Raw genomic sequence first — 20,859 nt, 5'->3', positions numbered from 1 at the left:
AAACAGTATGGAGGTTCCTAAAAAAACTCAAAATAGAAATACCATTTAACCCAGGAATTCCACTCCTAGGAATTCACCCTAAGAATGCAGGAGCCCAGTTTGAAAAACACATATGCACCCCTATGTTTATTGCAGCACTATATACAATAGCCAAGAAATAGAAGCAACCTAAGTGTCTATCAGTGGATGAATGGATAATGGAGATGTGGTACATATAGACAATGGAATATTATTCAGCCATAAGAAGAAAACAAATCCTACCATTTGCAACAACATGGATGGAGCTAGAGGGTATTATGCTCAGTGAAATAAGCCAGGTGAAGAAAGACAAGTATCAAATGATTTCACTTATCTGTGGAGTATAAGAACAAAGGAAAAACTGAAGGAACAAACAGCAGCAGACTCACAGAACTCAATAATGTACTAACAGTTACCAAAGGGAAAGGAACTGGGGAAGTTGGGTGGGAAGGAATGACAAAGAGGGAAAAAGGGTTATTATGGGTAGCATACATAATGTAGCCAGTGGGGGGAGTGGGGAATACCAGGAAGGCAGTATAACACAGAGAAGACAAGTAGTGATTCTATAGAATATTACTGTGGTGAAGGACAGTGACTGTAATGGGGTATGTCTTGGAGACTTGATAATAGGGGTAGTCTAGTAACCATAATATTGCTTGTGTAATTGTACATTAATGAAAGCAAAATAAAAAGTAATTAATTAGTGTGCAATGGGGGAAAAAACCCACATGGTCATCTCAATAGACTAAGAAAAACAATTTGACAAAATTCAGTACCTTCTCATGATAAAATCATTCAAACTAAGATCAGAAGGGAATATCTCAACCTTATAAAGAAGATTATAAAAAAAATACCCAACAGCTAACATATTTCATGGTGAAAGACTGACTGCTTTTCCCATAAAATCAAGAATAAGACATGGATTTCCTGCTCTCACTACTACTTTTCAGTATTACACTGGAAGTTCTAGCTAGAGCAAATAAGCAAATAAAGTAATTAAAGGCATCCAGATTGGAAAAGGTATAAAATTTTTATTCACAATTCGCATGAACTTATGGAAAGAAAAACCTGAAGAATCCACTAGAAAGTATTAGAAATAAATGAGTTCTGCAATGTTTGGAGATACGAGTTCAATATAGAAACATCAGTTTTGTTTCTAAACTAATAGTGAACAATCTGAAAATGAGATTAAGAAAACATTTCCATTTTACAGTAGTATCTTAAAGAATAAACAACACTTAGGAAGAATCAACAAAAGTGCAAGACACTGAAAATTGCAAATCACCATTGAAAGGAAGACTTTAGTAAAAGGCATTTCATGATCATAGATCAGAAACTTTTTTAAGATGGCAATGTCCTTGAATTTGTATGGATTCAACACAGTACCTACCAAAATCCCAGCTATTTATAGAAATTGACAAGTATATCCTAAAATTCATATGGAAATGCAAAGGACCAAGAATAACCAAAACAGTCTTTAAAAATAGGAACAAAGTTGGAGGGCTCAACATTTTCTAATTTGAAAACTTGCTATATAAAGCTACAATAATTAAGATAGTGTTGTACTGGCTTAAGGGTAGATATATAGATTATTTAGATGTAGTTGAGAATCCTGAAACAAATCATTATATTTATGGTTAGTTGATTTTGACAGGATGCCTAGATGATTTAATGGGAAAAGAATAGTATTTTTAACAAATGGTACTGAGACCGCTCGATATATACATGCAAAAGCATGAAGTTGAACCTCTACCTCAAACAGTATACAAACATTAACTCAAAATGAAAGAAAGACTTAAAATAAGAGTTGAATCATAAAACCCTAAGAGTAAAACAAAGGGGCATATCTTCATGATCTTGAAGTAGACAGCAGTTTCTTAGCTATGGTAACCATAGCACAAGTAAGAGAAAAAATTGAATTACAGTGCACATGAGAATTGAAAATTTTGTGTTTCAAAGGACACTATCAAGAAAGTGAAGACAACCCACAAATAAGAAAATTTTTGTGTATACTGTATATATCTGATAAGGGGTTCATATTCAGAATATATACAGAATTCTTAGAACTCAGCACTAAAAAAATGCAATTAAAAAGTGGGCAAAGGTTTTAAATAGTCATTTCTCAAAGAATTATGTGTATGGGCAATAAACACCTGAGAAGTTGCCTCAGTGTCACTAGTCATTAGGGAAAAAGCAAAACCACAGTGAAGTAGCACTTCACACCCACTTAAGACAAGTATAATGAAAAAGATAATTACAAATGTTCACAAAGATGTGGAAAAGTTGCAATCCTTATACTTTGGAATGTAACCTGGGAAATCTACTTTGGAAAACAGTCTAGCATTTCCTCAGTTAAACATACAGTTATCATATGACCCAAGAATTCTACTCCTCAGTATTTGGTCAAGAAGAATTGAAAGTATTTGACTTGTACACCATTATTCATAACAACCAAAAAAGTGGAAACAATCCAAATCTTCTTAACAGATGAGGAGATAAACAAGATGTGATGAGACACAGCGATTATTCAGCCATAAACTAGAATTAAATACATCAGCATATGCTATAACTTGGATAAACCTTGAAAACTTTATGCTAAGTGAAAGAAGCCCATCACAAAAATCTATAAAAATTTCTTTGAGGTGATGAATACGTTCTAAAATTTACTTCGGTGATGGTTGTATAACTTTGTGTGTACTAGAAAGCACTGAATTGTACTCCTTAAAGGGTAAATTTTATGGTATATAGATTATATCTCAATAAAAATACTTTTAAGCTCATCTTCATACTTTAGATATGTGTTCATGTAATATAAATATGGTTGCTAATAATTGAGAAGTAGTTATAAGATGACTAAGTGTTATCAGTCATTTTTGATAAATCAGTTAAATTTATAGTCAGTTTGAGAATTAAAATATTAATAGGTTTTCATTTCTTAAGTATATGATGTTAATTGTTTGCACAGTGACTACTTCCTTGTATATCTATATATACTATTATGAACTGTAAATATACTGACATATTCTAAGAGCAAAGAGCAAAACTAAATAAATGAAACCTTGGCTTTAGAATGAAATATTTGGAAACAGCATACTCTTAAGTTCCAGCTTGTTGACTCATGATGGATGATACATAAGCAGATGCTACTACATCTCTTTTTTTATTTAGTTGCTGTGGTGACTTGATACATTCATATACAACAGAAAGCTTACTGTACATTGGCCAATTTGTTAGAAAGTGAGGTTTGAAGTAGGTATTGATGAGTATACTGATAATTGATTATACCTTTAATGTCTCCTCCACATGTATTTTCACCAGACAGCTATTAAATGCTTTAAGATGATATCGTGAATGGTGTTTATAAAGGTCACCTTTTTAGACTAAGCAGTCTGGAGTCCAACTTGGCAGTGAAGATTACTTCAGTATTTATTGAAGGGAGCAAATTGGAACATCTGGCGCAGAAACTGTTGAATATTAAGAGCATCCTTTGGTAGCTGTAGTAGCAGCAGTTGAATGAGAAAAATTAAAAGGGATGCAAGCAAAAGTAAGTAAAGTCCTAAGGTTTTGGAAGTGGATTTACTAGGTAATCATGTTTATGATGTCGTGCTTCAATAAGAATTCATAATTTATTTCTAAAGCATGTATTTATAAGTTAAAGGAGTAAAATCATGATGCTTTTTAAAAAATACAGGCTGTGATAGGGAATAAAAGCTACAAATTTGTTACAGTTTTACAGTAAACTTAAAATTACTTGCTGTTTAGAATAATTTTATTGAATCTATAGTTATCTATCTGTTGTTTTGAAAAAACACTGATTTGAATTTAAAAAATCTTAACCACCTTGTGGTTAGAATGATTAGGATACTGATATTTTAAGAATGTAAATTATATAAAAATGAAGTTTTTTTTAGCTGATGGCTTACATTTATTGCAAGGATAATTCTGTTTTTAGAATTTTACCATGAAGTTAAAATTTTTGGAATCTTTATAACTTCTGTGTTTTATTAGTCTACTTAAATTCTTTATAATTTGAGTACAGAATTTCAGAGTTTTATGAATCATTTAATAAGAATGATCAGTTCCCTTGCACTCTTTGTGAAATCATAAATGTGGAGATTTTCAGAAACCGTTAGGAAAAAGGAAAGCTATGACAGGCTATTATTGTAAGGCACCCAAAAGAAACATAACCCTTATAATCACAATTAGCATTCTTCTTGAAAGTATTCCTAATAAATATATTTTTATTTGTTAATATGTTTGAAATACTGATATCTCATACATAAACATAAACACTTCATTTGAATAATTTATTGCTAAGTTTAAAATAATCTAGTAGTATTTGTCATCATATAAAAACTTTTGAAATTCAGAATTACTTCAGCAACTTCTTTTGATTTGTTCCTATTAGGTTATTATCTAGCTATTACCTAGTCTCAATAGTTCCTCATTATTTTAAATCTGAGTATAAAAACTTGTATGTTTCGGGGAAGGCACTATACTATAGCATGAAGAAAACAAGTATTGACTCTATAGCATCTTACTACACTGATGGACAGTGATTGCAATTGTGGGTGGGGGGATGTTGAAACCACAGTGTTGCTCATGTAAAACCTTCATAAGATTGTATATCGATAACTTAATTTTTTTTAAAGTGTGAGTTTTACTGAGCGTAATGAATTGATTTCAATATATTGATGCAATTTATATAAGAAAACATTCTTCTGTGAGGACACTGTCAGCATTTAAGATAAACCTTTTTAAAACAAAGTAGTAATTTTTATTAAATAGATAAATTCATTTTCAAATGTAGGCTGTTCATACTGGGAGCGTGCATGTTATGGAGATATATGTATCGTTCACTTGTAATGTATATGAACAATGAATTCATATTTAAAACTCAATCCTAAAATGAAAAAAAATGGTTAATGTAGAAATGCTTTGCTAACAATAAAGTTAAACACAACTTTTAGCTGATGATGTAATCATTCCCTTGGGTAAACTTGATATCTTGGACTTATTTTGAGTGTCACTTTTTAAAGAACAGAATGATTAAAAATAATGGACATACAAACCTAAATAATATGTAGAAACTTGAATTGATAATGATAATCTAATTATTATAAAGTCCACATAATTTTTCTTTAAAATAATTTCATTTTATTTAAAATGAAAAATGTAAATATGACTTCTTAATAAAACTGGCTTTAGAAACTAAAGATTTATTGCCAGCCTTCACATATATGTTTAGTGAGATACACAGCATACTTGTGCAGATGTGACCCTTTTTAGGAGGATTAAGAGAATGAAGAACAGATCTACTTATAAGCTATTCAGAAACAGGTTAAGACAGAAATCATCAGTTGCGTATGTATACATAGAGATGTATGTGTGTGTACACAACACCTGTATGTACACATACATGCATACATTGTCTATATATTTTTATGTATGGGATATTACCTCATTTTTCTACCATTATAAGGAAAGGAAGTCTACACAATCATCTGCATAGTCTAGATGATTAAGATCCTTTTTGTACTGGGTTTGAGCGAAATACTATTCTTGAGGGTCTGCTGTATGTCAGGCACCATGCTGGAGTTTTACCTAGGGTCTCCCTTAATCATTCAAAAACACTGTATTTTAGAAGAAAAGGCACTAAAGTTCACAGAGTTTAAGTAATTTGCCTAAAAGCCACACACTTATTAAATCAGAGTAGGATTTGATCCAGAATTACTTGATTCCTCATCCATATTTTATTTTCTATCACAATACTTTATTTCTATAAAGCAATTATGAAGACAAATGAGCCCAACCAGAAAAAAAATTGTATTTTCTAATTATCATAGGTTATACCCTGTACTTTTCTGTCTTAGCATTATTACTGCTGTTACTCTCTCCCCCACTGTTTCATCCTTTTACTGCAACCCTATAAACAGTGCCTGTTATATAGCAGTTGCTCATTAAATTACTTGTCAAATAAGTGGGTGGACAGTTGACAGGTCTCAGTTATCTGTATGCTGATATAAATATATATATTCTAATTTAATATTGCAGATTATTACCCTTCATAGGACTAAAAGCTAAGTTCACATTCATTAATTAGCTTGGTAGTTGTCTTTTTCTTTTCAGCCATCTCCGTTTAGACTGCAGAAATACACTACATCAGCCAAACAATCTACAGATTGATAGGATCTAGTCAAGTGCAGATAAAGCTTGATGCAAAGTTCTTAGAATCAAGTCATTGTAATAACACTTTGATATATAAACAATTCAGACTTCCTTGTGAATTGATGAGATGAATTTTCCAGCTTAATTTCTCAGAAAACTCAGAAAGCTAGTCCAAATTTTCACATAATGGAGTTGAAGCACCTGCAATTTATCAAAGTGAATAAATCCAGAAAGTAGCTGGAAAAGTAATTTTGGAGCTTGGGGAATCTAACATATGTGGCTATTTAAACTAATTCAAAGTAAATAAGATTATAAATTCAGTTCCTCATTCTCACTAGTCAGATTTCAAATGTAGCACTTCTATATCTAACCAGACCACATGTATGGCGGTACAGTAGCTAGACACTATCATATCAGACAGCATAAATATACAGCATTTTTGTCATCACAGAAAGTTCTATCAGCTAGCTCTGGTCTCAAAACCAGAGCAAAAGATTTAGGAGTTATTTAGAAATGGTAGTACTTAATTCAACAAACATTGGTTCAACTTCTCTAACCTGTTTAAAAATAAACAGACTAAAGCCTTATGAATAACTCATGTTGTAGCTATATTGCTAAAGGCATGTTAACTATTATTCAAGGGTATAGGCCCAAAGGATTTTTTTCTTTTATTACTTTAAATCAACCTCATTAAGTTAGCACCCTTGAGCAAACATGAAGCAGCAGTTAGATAAGGGAGAAAAGGATTAGGCATTCCAATTTTGTTCATGGGCTTTCCGTAATTTGAGGATTGCTGAAATGGGTTGAGTTTTGTTTTCTCACCTCATCCTAAATTCATATACTGAAGGCCTAACTTCAGTACTTCAGAATGTGACTATATTTGGAGACGGGGTCTTTAAACAAGTAATTAAGATAAAATGAGGTGATTAGGGTAGGCCCTAATTCAGCAGATTTCCCCTTCTACTAGTATCCTTAAAAGGATATTAGGACATAGAGGAAAGACCATATGAAAATACAGGAAGAATATGGCCCATCTACATGTCAAGAAAAGAGGCTTCAGAAGAAACCAACCCCACTGACACCTTAATCTTGAAATTCAAGCTCCCACAATTGTGAGAAAACAAGTTTCTGTTTAAGTCCCCTAGTCTGTAGCACTTTTTTATGGCAGCATTGACAAACTAATGATAGCCAAGTTAACACATTTGTAAATACTGGACAACATGAATATATGTTTTTGACTTCTGAGTTGATTTACTTATTCTGTCTGCTAAACCCTCTTTTGAGTTTTAGAAATAGAAATATGAGGTGCTTGTTTGGTTCTCCTCAGACCTAACAGTGTCAGTCTTAATACAGAATGAAGAATTCAAGGTACATTTGCTTTGGGATGGAGAGGAGAAAATTTTATCTGTGAGGTTGATGCCATCCATAATCATTTTTCTCTTCATTTTTTCAGTGATTATATTGATTTTGTGGGTTATTTTTTATGAAATATATAAGGACACATTTTTAGAAATTAATACTTTCTCTGAAAATTCCAAATCTTTATTTTTTCTTATTGTTCTTTCCATGACCCCAAGATTATCATTTACTGTTACTGTCTTACCCTGTTACTAGGAACTCTAAACCACACAGAGCACATCCCTCCCCCTTCAGTGGTAGATGCTGCCCTGGGTCCTTGGACTCTTGCAGTGACAGACAACTCTAGCCAAAAGTGTTTGGGTGTTCTTAGCGTCATCCATTTTCCCACTTTGCTTACCCTCACCTCAGATTTCTCTTGCTTTTAAAGTCAGATATGACTCTTAAGATTTTAGGGTTCTGGTCTCTGTAAAATTAGAGACCAGAGAAGGAATTGAGCCAGTTGCCTACCTGTTGAACTATTTGGATGAGTCCATGAGAGGCCCAACTGCATGCCCAATAACTTTTAGTCCTTCCCAGCCCTTGAGGCATGGATTTGTGTGTTTGTACATTTATATATGTACCCTGCACTTGTGAATGTATGAATCGGAGGAAGTTACTAGAGTAGATGGATTCTTAATAACAAGGTCTGCCTAGCATGAGTTATGTAACATTCTCCCCCACCCCCTTTAAAAATATACATTTTTTATAAAATGAAAACAATAATAGATGTTTTTAATGTTTTTTAAAACCATTAAATATTTTACTATATATCCCTCAAAATAAGAATTTGAACTGTTAGTTTTACAGAAACAAACTTAAATTACTTCCTAAATTCAAAAGGGTAAATTTTTGTTATCTGCCCAGAACAAATCACTTAGAATAACTTCTTTCTCCCTTTAGAGACTATACCATTTTTCTCTTCATTTTTTCAGTGATTATATTTGCCGTACCTTACATCTGAATCTGTTAGGATTTAAAGTGGTGATACTCCCTAGAACAATAAATAATAGCATGGTTTTTCTGAATACCATCTCAGGAATTTAAGAGTAATTACATTAGAAAGACTGATTATTTACTTCAGATTCAGGTTAAGGGAAAAATAAACTCGTGGACCACTGGAGGCAGACCTAAATGTCTATGCAGTATTTTGAAAAATTCCCAGGTTGATTCCAAAATGTATTCCCTTTTATCTAGTGCACATCTTTTTATAACTTGGATGGTGCTGTGGGGCAGGTGTAAAATTGTTATTTTTCTTACCCCCTTTTATACATAAGAACTTAGGTTGACAGCAATTAAGTAAAATTGAAACAGATGACCTTCAGCTGGGTATTATGTGTGAAATGCAAAATAATTTTTCAGAGTTACATTTAGCAGTGGATAGTAGCAGTCTAAAATTAAGTAGTAAAGTATAATTTATAACCAGGTGTTTTTGTTTTTAAAATATTGTTCACTCATTATTGTGTTCCCTTTAAAATATATGCAGATGTTATAGTGAATAATTATGCCTTGACATATGAATAAAGTTTACTAGTATAGACAAAGTGTAAATGAACTTTGTCACCTTTATTCAGTAGTTCAGATTACAGGGTTGTCCTATATTTTTTATTATAAATGCTTATTTGAATTTACCTCACTTTTAAGCAGTTAGTTGATGTAAATTGAGTTTTAAGTTAAATGCACTGAGAGTTTACCATATTAGAGAGTAGTTAGTTAAATGGTTTTATAAATTCAAGTAACTTTCTCAATAGTGCAAATAATCATTTTAGTTTACTTTTTAAAAAATCAGTCTGGATGGAACTAAATGATATCTCAGGACTTCTTCACCTCTGACTTCCTGAGCTCTATGCTGTCTGCTTAGAGATAGATGTTCACCTCTTGCTAGTCTCTGGTATCTTTGCCCCATTGTCCTTTCTACTCCAGATATGTCTTTTCCTGCTATCCTGCTTTTTTTGAAGTGTATTTTCTTTCCTAAGTAAGTAAGCTTATATTTAATCTTCTAAAATTTTCTTTCTTCCATAACCTCTCTAAGCCATTATATCTTTTTTATTATTTATTAAGGACTTTAAGGAGCATTAAATTTTAATTACATTTTTCTATGTTTTTGTACTCTTCATTAATGAGTATACTAGGCATATTTATAGCTTTAATGAGTGGCATTTTAATTATACCTTCTTGTATTACTTTTTTTTTTTTGGTATCATTAATCTACATTTACATGAGGAACATTATGTTTACTAGACTTCCCCCTTCACCAAGTCCCCCCCACATACCCTATTAGTCACTGTCCATCATCATAGTAAGATGCTGTAAAATCACTACTTGTCTCTTCTGTGTTGCACAGCCCTCCCTGTGCCCCCCCACATTATACATGCTAATCGTAAGGCCCCCTTTCTTCTCCCCCACCCTTCTCTCTCCCTTCCTACCCATCCTCCCCTGTCCCTTTACCTTTGGTAACTGTTAGTCCATTCTTGGGTTCTGTGAATCTGCTGCTGTTTTGTTCCTTCAGTTTTCCTTTGTTCTTTTATTCCACATATGAGTGAAATCATTTAGTACTTGTCTTTCTTCGCCTAGCTTATTTCACTGATCATAATACCTTATAGCTCCATCCATGTTGTTGCAAATGGTAGGATTTGTTTTCTTCTAATGGCTGAATAATACTCCATTGTGTATATGTACCACTACTTTAACCATTCGTCTACTGGTGGACACTTAAGTTGCTTCCATTTCTTGGCTATTGTAAATAGTGCTACGATAAAGATAGGGGTGCATCTGTCTTACTCAAACTGGTCTGCTGCATTCTTAGGGTAAATTCCTAGAAGTGGAATTCCTGGGTCAAATGGTATTTCTATTTTGAGCTTTTTGAGGAACCTCCATACTGCTTTCCACAATGGTTGAACTAACTTACTTTCCCACCAGCAGTGTAGGAGGGTTCCCCTTTCTCCACAACCTCGCCAACATTTGTTGTTGTTTGTCTTTTGGATGATGGCGATGTTTACTGGTGTGAGGTGATATCTCATTATGGTTTTAATTTGCATTTCTCTGATGACTAGCCATGTGGAGCATCTTTTCATGTGTCTGTTGGCCATCTGAATTTCTTTGGAGAATTGTCAGTTCAGCTCCTCTGCCCATTTTTTAATTGGATTATTCACTTTTTGTTTGTTGAGGTGCATGAGCTCTTTATATATTTTGGATGTCAACCCTTTATCAGATCTGTCATTTATGGATATATTCTCCCATACTGTAGAATGCCTTTTTGTTCTATTGATGGTGTCCTTTGCTGTACAGAATTTTTTCAGCTTGATATAGTCCCACTTGTTCATTTTTCCTTTTCTTTCCCTTGCCCAGGGAGATATGTTCATGAAGAAGTCACTCATGTTTATGTCCAAGAGATCTTTGCCTATGTTTTTTTCTAAGAGTTTTATGGTTTCATGGCTCACATTCAGGTCTTTGATCCATTTTGAATTTACTTTTGGGTATGGGGTTAGACAGTGATCCAGTTTCATTCTCTTACATGTAGCTCTCCAGTTTTGCCAACACCAGCTGTTGAAGAGGCTGTCATTTCCCCATTGTATGTCCATGGCTCCTTTATTGTATATTAATTGACCATATATGTTTGGGTTAATGTCTGGAGACTCTATTCTGTTCCACTGGTCTGTGGCTCTGTTCTTGTGCCAGTACCAAATTGTCTTGATTACTGTAGCTTTGTAGTAGAGCTTGAAGTTGGGAGTGAGATCTGCCCCACTTTATTCTTCCTTCTCAGGATTGCTTTGGCTATTCGGTGTCTTTGGTGTTTCCATATGAATTTTGGAACTATTTGTTCCAGTTTGTTGAAGAATGCTGTTGGTATTTGATAGGGATTGCATTGAATCTGTAGATTGCTTTGAGCAGGATGTCCATTTTGAAGATATTAATTCTTCCTAGCCAAGAGCATGGGATGAGTTTCTATCTGTTAGTGTCTTCTTTAATTTCTCTTAAGAGTGTCTTATAGTTTTCAGGGTATAAGTCTTTCACTTCCTTGGTTAGGTTTATTCCTATGTACTTTATTCTTTTTGATGAAATTGTGAATAGAATTGTTTTCCTGATTTCTCTTTCTATTAGTTCATTGTTAGTGTATATCAAAGCCTCAGATTTCTGTGTATTAATTTTGTATCCTGCAATTTTGCTGTATTCTGATATTAGTTCTAGTAGTTTTGGAGTGGAGTCTTCAGGGTTTTTTGTGTACAGTATCATGTCATCTGCAAATAGTGACAGTTTGACTTCTTCTTTACCAATCTGGATTCCCTGTATTTCTTTGTTTTGTCTAATTGCCGTGGCTAGGACCTCAAGTACTATGTTGAATAACTGGGGAGAGTGGGCATCCCTGTCTTGTTTTCAATCTCAGAGGAAAAGCTTTCAGCTTCTCACTGTTCAGTATGATGTTGGCTGTGGGTTTTTCATATATAGCCTTTATTATGTTGAGGTACTTGCCCTCTATACCCATTTTGTTGAGAGTTTTTTCATGAATGGATGTTGAGTTTTGTTGAATGCTTTTTCAGCATCTATGGAGATGGTCATGTGATTTTTGTCCTTCTTTATGTTTATGTGGTGGATGATGTTGATGAATTTTCGAATGTTGTACCATGCATCACTGAGATGAATCCCACTTAATGATGGTGTATGGTCCTCTTGATGTATTTTTGAATTCAGTTTGCTAATGTTTTGTTGAGTATTTTTGCATCTATGTTCGTCAGGGATGTTGGTCTGTAGTATTCTTTTTTGGTGGGTTCTTTGCCTGGTTTTGATATTCAGGTGATGCTGGCTTCATAGAATGAGTCTGGAAGTATTCTTTCCTCTTCTGTTTTTTGGAAAATTTTAAGGAGAATGGGTATTATGTCTTCTCTGTATGTCTGATAAAACTCTGTGATAAATCCATCTGGCCTGGGACTTTTGCTCTTGGTTAGGTTTTGATTACTTCAATTTATTGCTGGTAATTGGTCTGTTTTGATTTTCTGTTTCTTCTTGGTCAGTCTTGGAAGGTTGTATTTTTCTAGGAAGTTGTCCATTTCTCCTAGGTTTTCCAGCTTGTTAGCATATAGGTTTTCATAGTATTCTCTAATAATTCTTTATATTTCTGTTTTCCTTTCTCATTTCTGATGCTGTTGATGTGTGTAGAGTCTCTTTTTCTCTTAATAAGTCTGGCTAGGGGCTTATCTATTTTGTTTATTTTCTCAAAGAACCAGCTCTTGGTTTCATCGATTTTTTTTTCCATTGTTTTATTCTCTCAATTTTATTTATTTATTCTCTGTTCTTTATTAAGTCCCTCCTGCAGACTTTAGGCCTCATTTGTTCTTCTTTTTGCAGTTTCAATAATTGTGATGTTAGACTATTCATTTGGGATTGTTCTTCCTTCTTTAAATATGCCTGGATTGCTACTTTCCTCTTAAGACTGCTTTTGCTGCGTCCCACAGAAGTTGGGGCTTTGTGTTTTTGTTGTCATTTGTTTCCATATATTGCTTGATCTCTTTTTTGATTTGGTTGTTGATCCATTGATTATTTAGGAGCATGTTGTTAAGCCTCCATGTGTTTATGAGCCTTTTTGCTTTCTTTGTACAATTTATTTCTAGTTTTATACCATTGTTGTCTGAGAAGTTGGTTGGTAGAATTTCAATCTCTTTGAATTTACTGAGGCTCTTTTTGTGGCCTAGTATGTGGTCTATTGTAGAAAATGTTCCATGTACACTTGAGAATAATGTGTATCCTGTTGCTTTTGGATGTAGAGTTCTATAGAAGTCTATTAGGTACAACTGTTCTAGAGTGTTGTTCAGTGCCTCTGTGTCCTTAATAATTTTCTGTCTGGTGGATCTGTCCTTTGGAGTGAGTGGTGTGTTGAAGTCTCCTAAAATAAATGCATTGCATTCTATTTCCTCCTTTACTTTTGTTAGTATTTGTTTCAAATATGTTGGTGCTCCTGTGTTGGGTGCATATATTTTTATAATGGTTATATCCTCTTGTTGGACTGAGCCCTTTATCATTATGTAATGTTCTTCTTTATCTCATGTGACTTTCTTTGTTTTGAAGTCTATTTTGTCTGATTGTAGTACTGCAACACCTGCTTTTTTCTCCCTGTTTACATGAAATATCTTTTTCCATCCCTTGACTTTTAGTCTGTGCATGTCTTTGGGTTTGAGGTCTCTTCTAAGAAGCATATAAAAATGGGTCTTGCTTTTTTATGCATTCTGTTACTCTGTGTCTTTTGATTAGTGCATTCAGTCCATTTACATTTAGGGTGATTATTGAAAGATACGTACTTACTGCCATTGCAGGCTTTTCGTTCGTGGTTACCAAAGGTTCAAGTTTAGCTTCTTTACTATCTTACTGTGTAACTTAACTCACTTATTAAGGTGTTATAAACACAGTCTGATGATTTCTGTACCTTCTTATTCCTCCTCCTCCATTCTTTATATGTTGTTTTATTCTGTGCGCTTTTGTGTTTCCTTTGACTGCTTTTGTGGGTAGTTGATTTAGTTTTTTGCCCTTAACTAGTATTTGATTGTTCTGCTTTCTTTGCTGTGATTTAATTTTTTCTGTTGACATCTATTTAGCCTTAGGAGTGCTTCCATCTAGAGCAGTCCCTCTAGAATACCCAGTAGAGGTGGTTTGTGGGAGGCAAATTCCCTCAACTTTTGCTTGTCTGGGAATTGCTTAATCCCTCCTTCATATTTAGATGAGAATCATGCTGGATACAGTATTCTTGGTTCAAGGCCCTTCTGTTTCATTGCATTAAGTATATCATGCCATTCTCTTCTGGCCTGTAAGGTTTCTGTTGAGAAGTCTGATGATAGCCTGATGGGTTTTCCTTTGTAGGTGATCTTTTTTCTCTCTCTGGCTGCCTTTAATACTCTGTCCCTGTCCTTGATCTTTGCCATTTCAATTATTATGTGTCTTGGTGTTGTCCTCCTTGGTTCCCTTCTGTTGGGAGTTCTGTGTGCTTTTGTGGTCTGAGAGGCTATTTCCTCCCCCAGTTTGGGGAAGTTTTCAGCAATTATTTCTTCACATACACTTTCTATCCCTTTTTCTCTCTTCTTCTTCTTCTGGTACCCCTATAATGCGAATATTTTTCCATTTGGATTGGTCACACATTTCTCTTAGTATTCTTTCATTCCTGGAGATCCCTTTATCTCTCTCTGCATCAGCTTCTCTGCATTCCTGTTCTCTGATTTCTATTCCATTAATGGCCTTTTGAACCTTGTCTATTCTGCTTTTAAGTCCTTCCAGAGATTGTTTTATTCCTGTATTCTCCCTCCTTTGCTCTTGCATATTTCTCTGCAAGTTCATCAGCATGGTTATGACGTTTATTTTGAATTCTTTTTCAGGAAGATTGGTTAAGTCTATCTCCCCAAGTTCCCTCTCAGGGGAGGATGTCTGGGTGATTCTGGTCTGGATCAGATTCTTCTGCCTTTTCATGGCGATAGAGGCAGTCATGGGCAGTTGGCACGTGTGTCAGCTGGGAGAACAATGTCTCTTCCCGGTTGCTCCTCCCCTTCCTCTCCTTGGAGAATGGCGACCCCTAGCGGCTTGTGCTGGCCAGCTGCACACAGCTGGGGTCTCTGATTCTTGCCGGGGCTGCTGTGGAGGAAGCTCTGCCCAGCTGCTGTGGGCGTGGCCGGCCTCAGGCTGCTGCACTGCTAATGCGGTGCCACGCTCGAGGTCGTATGGGCAGGAGACTGTTTATCGCTGTGAGAGTCCTCAGAGCTGCACTGCCACCCAGGGGTTTATGGCGCCTGGATTTCCCCAAGATTTCCAGCTTCTTGGCTGAATGTGCTCAGATGCTTCCGTCCTGCTGTGCGGCTCCTGTCCCTTTAAGATTTTCAAAAAGCACTCAGTTTTCTTTTTTCCCAGGGTCACCAGCTGTGGGAACCCACTCGCAGGTTTTACTGTTCCGTTTCCCTAGTATCCGGCACACCATGCACTCTGTGTCTGCACTCCCAGTGCGAATGACTGGGGCTGTGTATTTAGCAGTCCTGGGCTCCCTCTCCCTCCCCACTCCGATTCCTCTCCTCCCACCAGGGAGCTGGGCTAGGGGTGGCGCTCGGGTCCCGCCGGGCTGCGGCTTGTATCTTACCCCCTTCGTGAGGCTCTGGGTTCTCGCAAATGTAGGTGTACCCTGGCTGTTGTCCTGTATCTTCTGGTCTCTCTTTTAAGAATAGTTGTATTTGTTGTATTTTCAAAAATATTTATTGTTTTGGGAGGAGATTTCTGCTGCCCTACTCACGCCGCCAACTTGGCTCCACCTCTCTCTTGCATTACTTTTTAATGTAACATTTTTGTAAACTATTTTCATGTAACATCATAGCCACTACTTGTTAAGCATAATTTAAAACTCTTCATGATACTGTATTTTTTACAGTTATTGTCAATGCTAATTTGCCCTTTGGTGGTAGGTAACATACCCAAAACATCTTTCAAACATATGTTTATCTGTTATTCAAAATGTAATAATACATATTAGCACTACTGAATGTCTAAGTTCAGAATACACTTAAAGTGTTCACCAGCTCTATATATCTCTGTTGATATATTTGCTCTGAAGCTGAACTGTTAGCAGATACTCAGATAATTGCTTTTACCAACTGTCTCCTCACCCACTGTTGACATTATTTACTCAAACTAGTACTAGAAGTTGCCAGTATTTGCAATAAAGGATGACAAAGGAAAACTGATAACAAAGCCTGGCTGAACTATTGCACCAGTAGAGTGAGGTCTTGATCATGGCACCAAATCTATTAGGGATTTAAGTGAAAGAAACGTAGTGGGGAAGAAAAATATAGTTGAGTGCTTTTATGAAGAGTGCAATGAAACTGTCAGGTCTGAACTCTGATTTTTTCAAAGGGGTTAAGAATTGGAAGATCAGCAGTGCATTTGAGATTAAGTACAGACCTAACAGTGTGATTGTTTCTGTGAAATTTGAAGATACTGAAGAATTTCATTTTTAAAGTCCAATAAAGTACTACATAATCATTTTTTTGTGGTACTTGATTTGTAAAATGTGCTCTGTAATATAGCCCTATGCTAATAGGAACACCAGTGATATGAACCACAAATGATGGGTCATTAACCAGGGTTCTTCACCTGTCACACTTCTGAGAGTTACCTTGTTTACAAGACTGTGGTCACTAAATTATATAATATATATCAGGATGCTAATTTAGCATCATTTATATTATGCTGTAAACAGTTTTTTGACATATTTTATTACTAATAGATTAACTAATCTTATCCTTTGTAGTGCTTCTCTTTCTCTTCATCACATTGTACTATTGTTTTTAATGAGAGTATGGAAAGTTCTATTGTGTTTGTGCAGATGAATGTAAAATGGCATAGGAATCCAGGTAATTTGAAGATACATGCATTTTAAAGCTGAGCAGAAACATCTGTTGATTATTTTCCAGAAACCTATGAGTGTGCTTAGAATTCAAGTAGGCACCTTTATTATAAAGTAGCCCTAGTTTGATATGTGATGTTGTCAACAGTGAAGTGATTTTCAGTGATACATATATCTGTACATGATGATTTTTTTCTAATCAACCCATGTTTTCATTTAGTCTTTTAAAAAATAACTATCTCAATTGATATTACTGGCATAGCTTAATCCTGTAACTTTCTGTGCAATAACATGAAAACAGATGTTCTTGTCTGTTTATTACTTTAATCCCTTTACCTAGAATAGAGCTTCACATAAAAGACCTCAGTGAATGTTTGTTTAATGAATGAATGCCATATACCTCCCAGTCCTCACTGTTGAGCTGTTTATTCATTGAGCAAAACTTTATTGAAAACCTAGTATGAGCCAAGCTTTAGGGTATAGCATTTTGTAAGATAAGTCAAGGTGTTTGCTTTCTGGGGGTTTTTGTTCTAGCAGAGTAGAAAATGCCCAGTAAACAACTCACCAAATACCTCAGGGCAGGTCTCTCTGAAGAAGTGATACTTAAGATACCTCAGTAATAAGGAGCCAGCCTGGTAAAGATCTTGGAAAAGGAGCTATGATTTTAATATTCCCCTACATAAAACTTGTGTAGAGGGAGAAGTTCCTAGATTTTGTAAAGTACATTTTAAAGCCACCTGCTTTCACAAAACATCCCAAGGTTTGAGAGTCTTCTTGAGGGAAAAAAATCCCGAGGTTGGAAAAGGTGTCTACTTTTTCCTCTTGCTTTTTGTCCCTTGGTTCTCTTTTATTCTGATTCTTGTTAGAGCTCTGTTCTCATCATCCAGCATTTCTTTTGTTTCTTGATTCTGTATTTCTGCCCTTATTTTTGTTTCCTTCTTTTTTATTTTCTTTGAATTAGCTCTGCCTTTTCTCACTTACTGAATTGGACACTATTAATTTTTTGCATTCCAAGGATTTAATTTATAATGTTTTGGGTACAGTTCATTTCTGTTTATTTTTTGTTTTTCATTGTGATTTCTTCCTTAACCCACAAATTACTGAACCTTTTTAAAATTTGCAAAGACTTAAAAATTACTGATTTCTAATTTAATTGTACATAGAAGGCATATAATACTTTCTTTAAAATTGGTGAGACATGATTTATGATGTTCTCTATAGTCCATTCCTGTAATTTTCATTTCAATTCCTTAGGTGCTTGATGTACATTTTCTGATTGTTAGGTACATTATTCTTTACTTGGCCATTAGCATTAGGTCAACATTATTAATGGTAGTGTTCAGATCTCCCATCTTCCAAATAAATTTTTTGTCTACTTGTTCTGTTAATCACTGAGAAAGGTACTAAAGCAGCCTACCATAATACTGGGTTTGGAATTTTCTAATATTTTTTAATCCAATTTTATTTTCTCTTTTTTAATAGCAAGCTTAATCTATTAATATTTTGTTTTATTAATAAATTTGGGTTTATTTTGTGTTTTCCACTCATTCTAGTTTTCTTCTTACTTACTTTCTTTTATAATAGTAAGGTTTTAAAAAATACAGAATTTGAGATCGTACATCTGTATTTAAGGGGGGAAATGAAGCCTATGTATAGAGAACAAGACTAAGAAATTAATCAGGATGCCAACAATGCTTATCATAGAAGAACATCAGGTTTTCCCCCCCAGTTTTCTGCTTTAAAAATGTTATAAAATTAGTGTGTAGGGGCATTGTAATTCACAGTTGCAATGTAAGTTGGTCACAGAAACAGTAGTACAGCACAGAGAATACAGTTAATGATTCTGTAACATCTCACTACATTGATAGATAGTGAACACACTAGAAGGAGTAAGGATTTAATGATACGGGTAACTGTTGAACCACCATGTTGTATAATTGAAACCAACATAGGATTGTATATCAATGATAATTCAGTTTTTAAAAAATTAGTGTGTATTACCTATGTAGTGAAAAGAAAACTGCTTAAAATGATAGAATTAATTTAACACATTTCCAGCTATAATTCTGAAATGTCATAGTAATTCAGGTATGCTCTACCTTTCAGTTTATACTTAATCTTTAGAAAAACAATACTTAGCAGCTGATGAACTAAGCATAGATGATCCACATACTCTGGTTTGACTTCCATCTTTGTTTCAAGTTAAATTTATTGACTTCCCAGTAAAAGTTTACCATTGTCTTTTTTTTTTATTCCCTTACTTTTGGCTTCAGTATGATCCAGACTCCTGCTAGCAACATTTAATATTTTGATATATTGATCTCTGTTTTGATTATTATTATTTGCTCTATTATCTATTTATTTTGTTTTGATTAATACCTCTTCCCCTCATTTTAAGGTTATTCTTGTACAAGTTAACCCAGGGGAAGCATTTACAATAAGAAGAGAAGATGGACAGTTTCAGTGCATTACAGGTAAGAATGGTAATTTTATCACCTGAGACAAGATAAAAACTTATGATACATGAAAGTGTATATGCTTGTGATTTCTTCCTTTTTTTTCTCACTGCCACCACACCAAAGCACAAACTGAACGAATACCTTATGGCTTAACTATTGCAGTAGCATCCTAATCAGTCTTTTTGCCCTGGTTTTTTGCTTAATGTTAGTTTTATAGTATATTGTTCATGTCACTCCATTTCTCAGAAGTCTTCAGTGAATCCAGTTCAGATTCCTTAGTCTTTTTAAAAGATTATTAGATTTTCCTACTCTTGTTTTCACTTTCTCTTCAATATTATTTCCCATTATTCTTGTTAAGTTGGCTTATTCACTGTCTTTTGACTCTGTCTTGTACTTTTCTTTACTATTCTTATCTAGAACTCACCTTAGCACCACCACTGTAGCTTATATAAATCTTATCAATACTTCAAGACTGAGCTCAGATATTATCTCTTTGGTGAGCATCCCTGTACACTACTCACTAGGCATCCTCCTACACACATTTGTGACAAACAAAAATATCACCAAGATGTTGTTCTACTCTGCTAGAACAAAAGCCCCTAGAAAGCCAACACCTTGACTTATCTTACAAAATGCTATACCCTAAAGCTTGGCTCATATCACCAGATGTCCCCAGGTGGGAGGGCAATATCAACCCCAAGTTTGTACCCACCTCCGTACTTGAAGAAATAAGTGGTAACTGGCTTTAGAATTAGAGAACCTGGGTTGAAATTCCAACTGCCACTTAAAGCTGTGTGAACTTTTCTGTCATGTACCTTTCTCATCAGTAACGGCCTCCTCTGCCCCACCCATGAACAATAGTACACCTCATAGGATAATTGTGAAGGTTGACTAATGTGCCTGCAAACACCCTAAGCCACACCTGGCACATTAAGACACTCAATTAATGGTGGTGGTGGGTGAAAATAGTGTTAATTATTTAATAAGAAGTGACCCCCATCTCCTGTAAAACCCTGTAATACCAATTATTGTACCATTCATTTAGCAAGTAACTATGTACTTTCTTGTAATATCATTTTTTAGTTGTGTTCTTAAAAGCTATTTAAATTGTGTAGGTTTAAATTGAAATACTTATTCACTCTTGCCAAGTAAGTTCTAAGCACTTTAAAGGCAGGTACCATTTGTGACATTTCATTGTATCCCTTTTGGTCCTTGACCTCCCACATATTGGGTACTTAACTGATAGTGGTCACTTTAATTTAAAAAGAGCTTGTTAGAAGTAGGTTGACCATATGCTTTATCATCCAAACCCGGATAGTCTGAGAGTGAAAGGGGACCCTCGCAATTACTCCAAGGCAACTGTTGTCCATTAAGATTGTCTTAAGTAAACAAGACTTATGGTACTCCCCCCATCTTAATTGGACTGTCTAACCTGTTTAATCAAAAAAGAAATAG

General features: G+C 34.8%; 1 protein-coding gene across 2 annotated transcripts in view; it reads left to right on the top strand.

Annotated features, from left to right (window-relative positions):
- The window catches only part of FNDC3A (fibronectin type III domain containing 3A), a 193,955-nt gene that overhangs the window by 65,092 nt on the left and 108,004 nt on the right, over positions 1-20,859 (top strand). For both annotated transcript variants that reach the window (XM_036904142.2, XM_036904152.2), the window contains exon 3: positions 19,344-19,419. In XM_036904142.2, the coding sequence (XP_036760037.2) occupies positions 19,344-19,419 (76 nt within the window). The remainder of the gene's footprint in view (positions 1-19,343; positions 19,420-20,859) is intronic.

Source organism: Manis pentadactyla, chromosome 17 (assembly GCF_030020395.1).
Source record: "Manis pentadactyla isolate mManPen7 chromosome 17, mManPen7.hap1, whole genome shotgun sequence".
In the NCBI taxonomy this organism is placed as follows: Eukaryota; Metazoa; Chordata; class Mammalia; order Pholidota; family Manidae; genus Manis; species Manis pentadactyla.
This window is presented reverse-complemented; position numbering and strand designations above follow the sequence as displayed.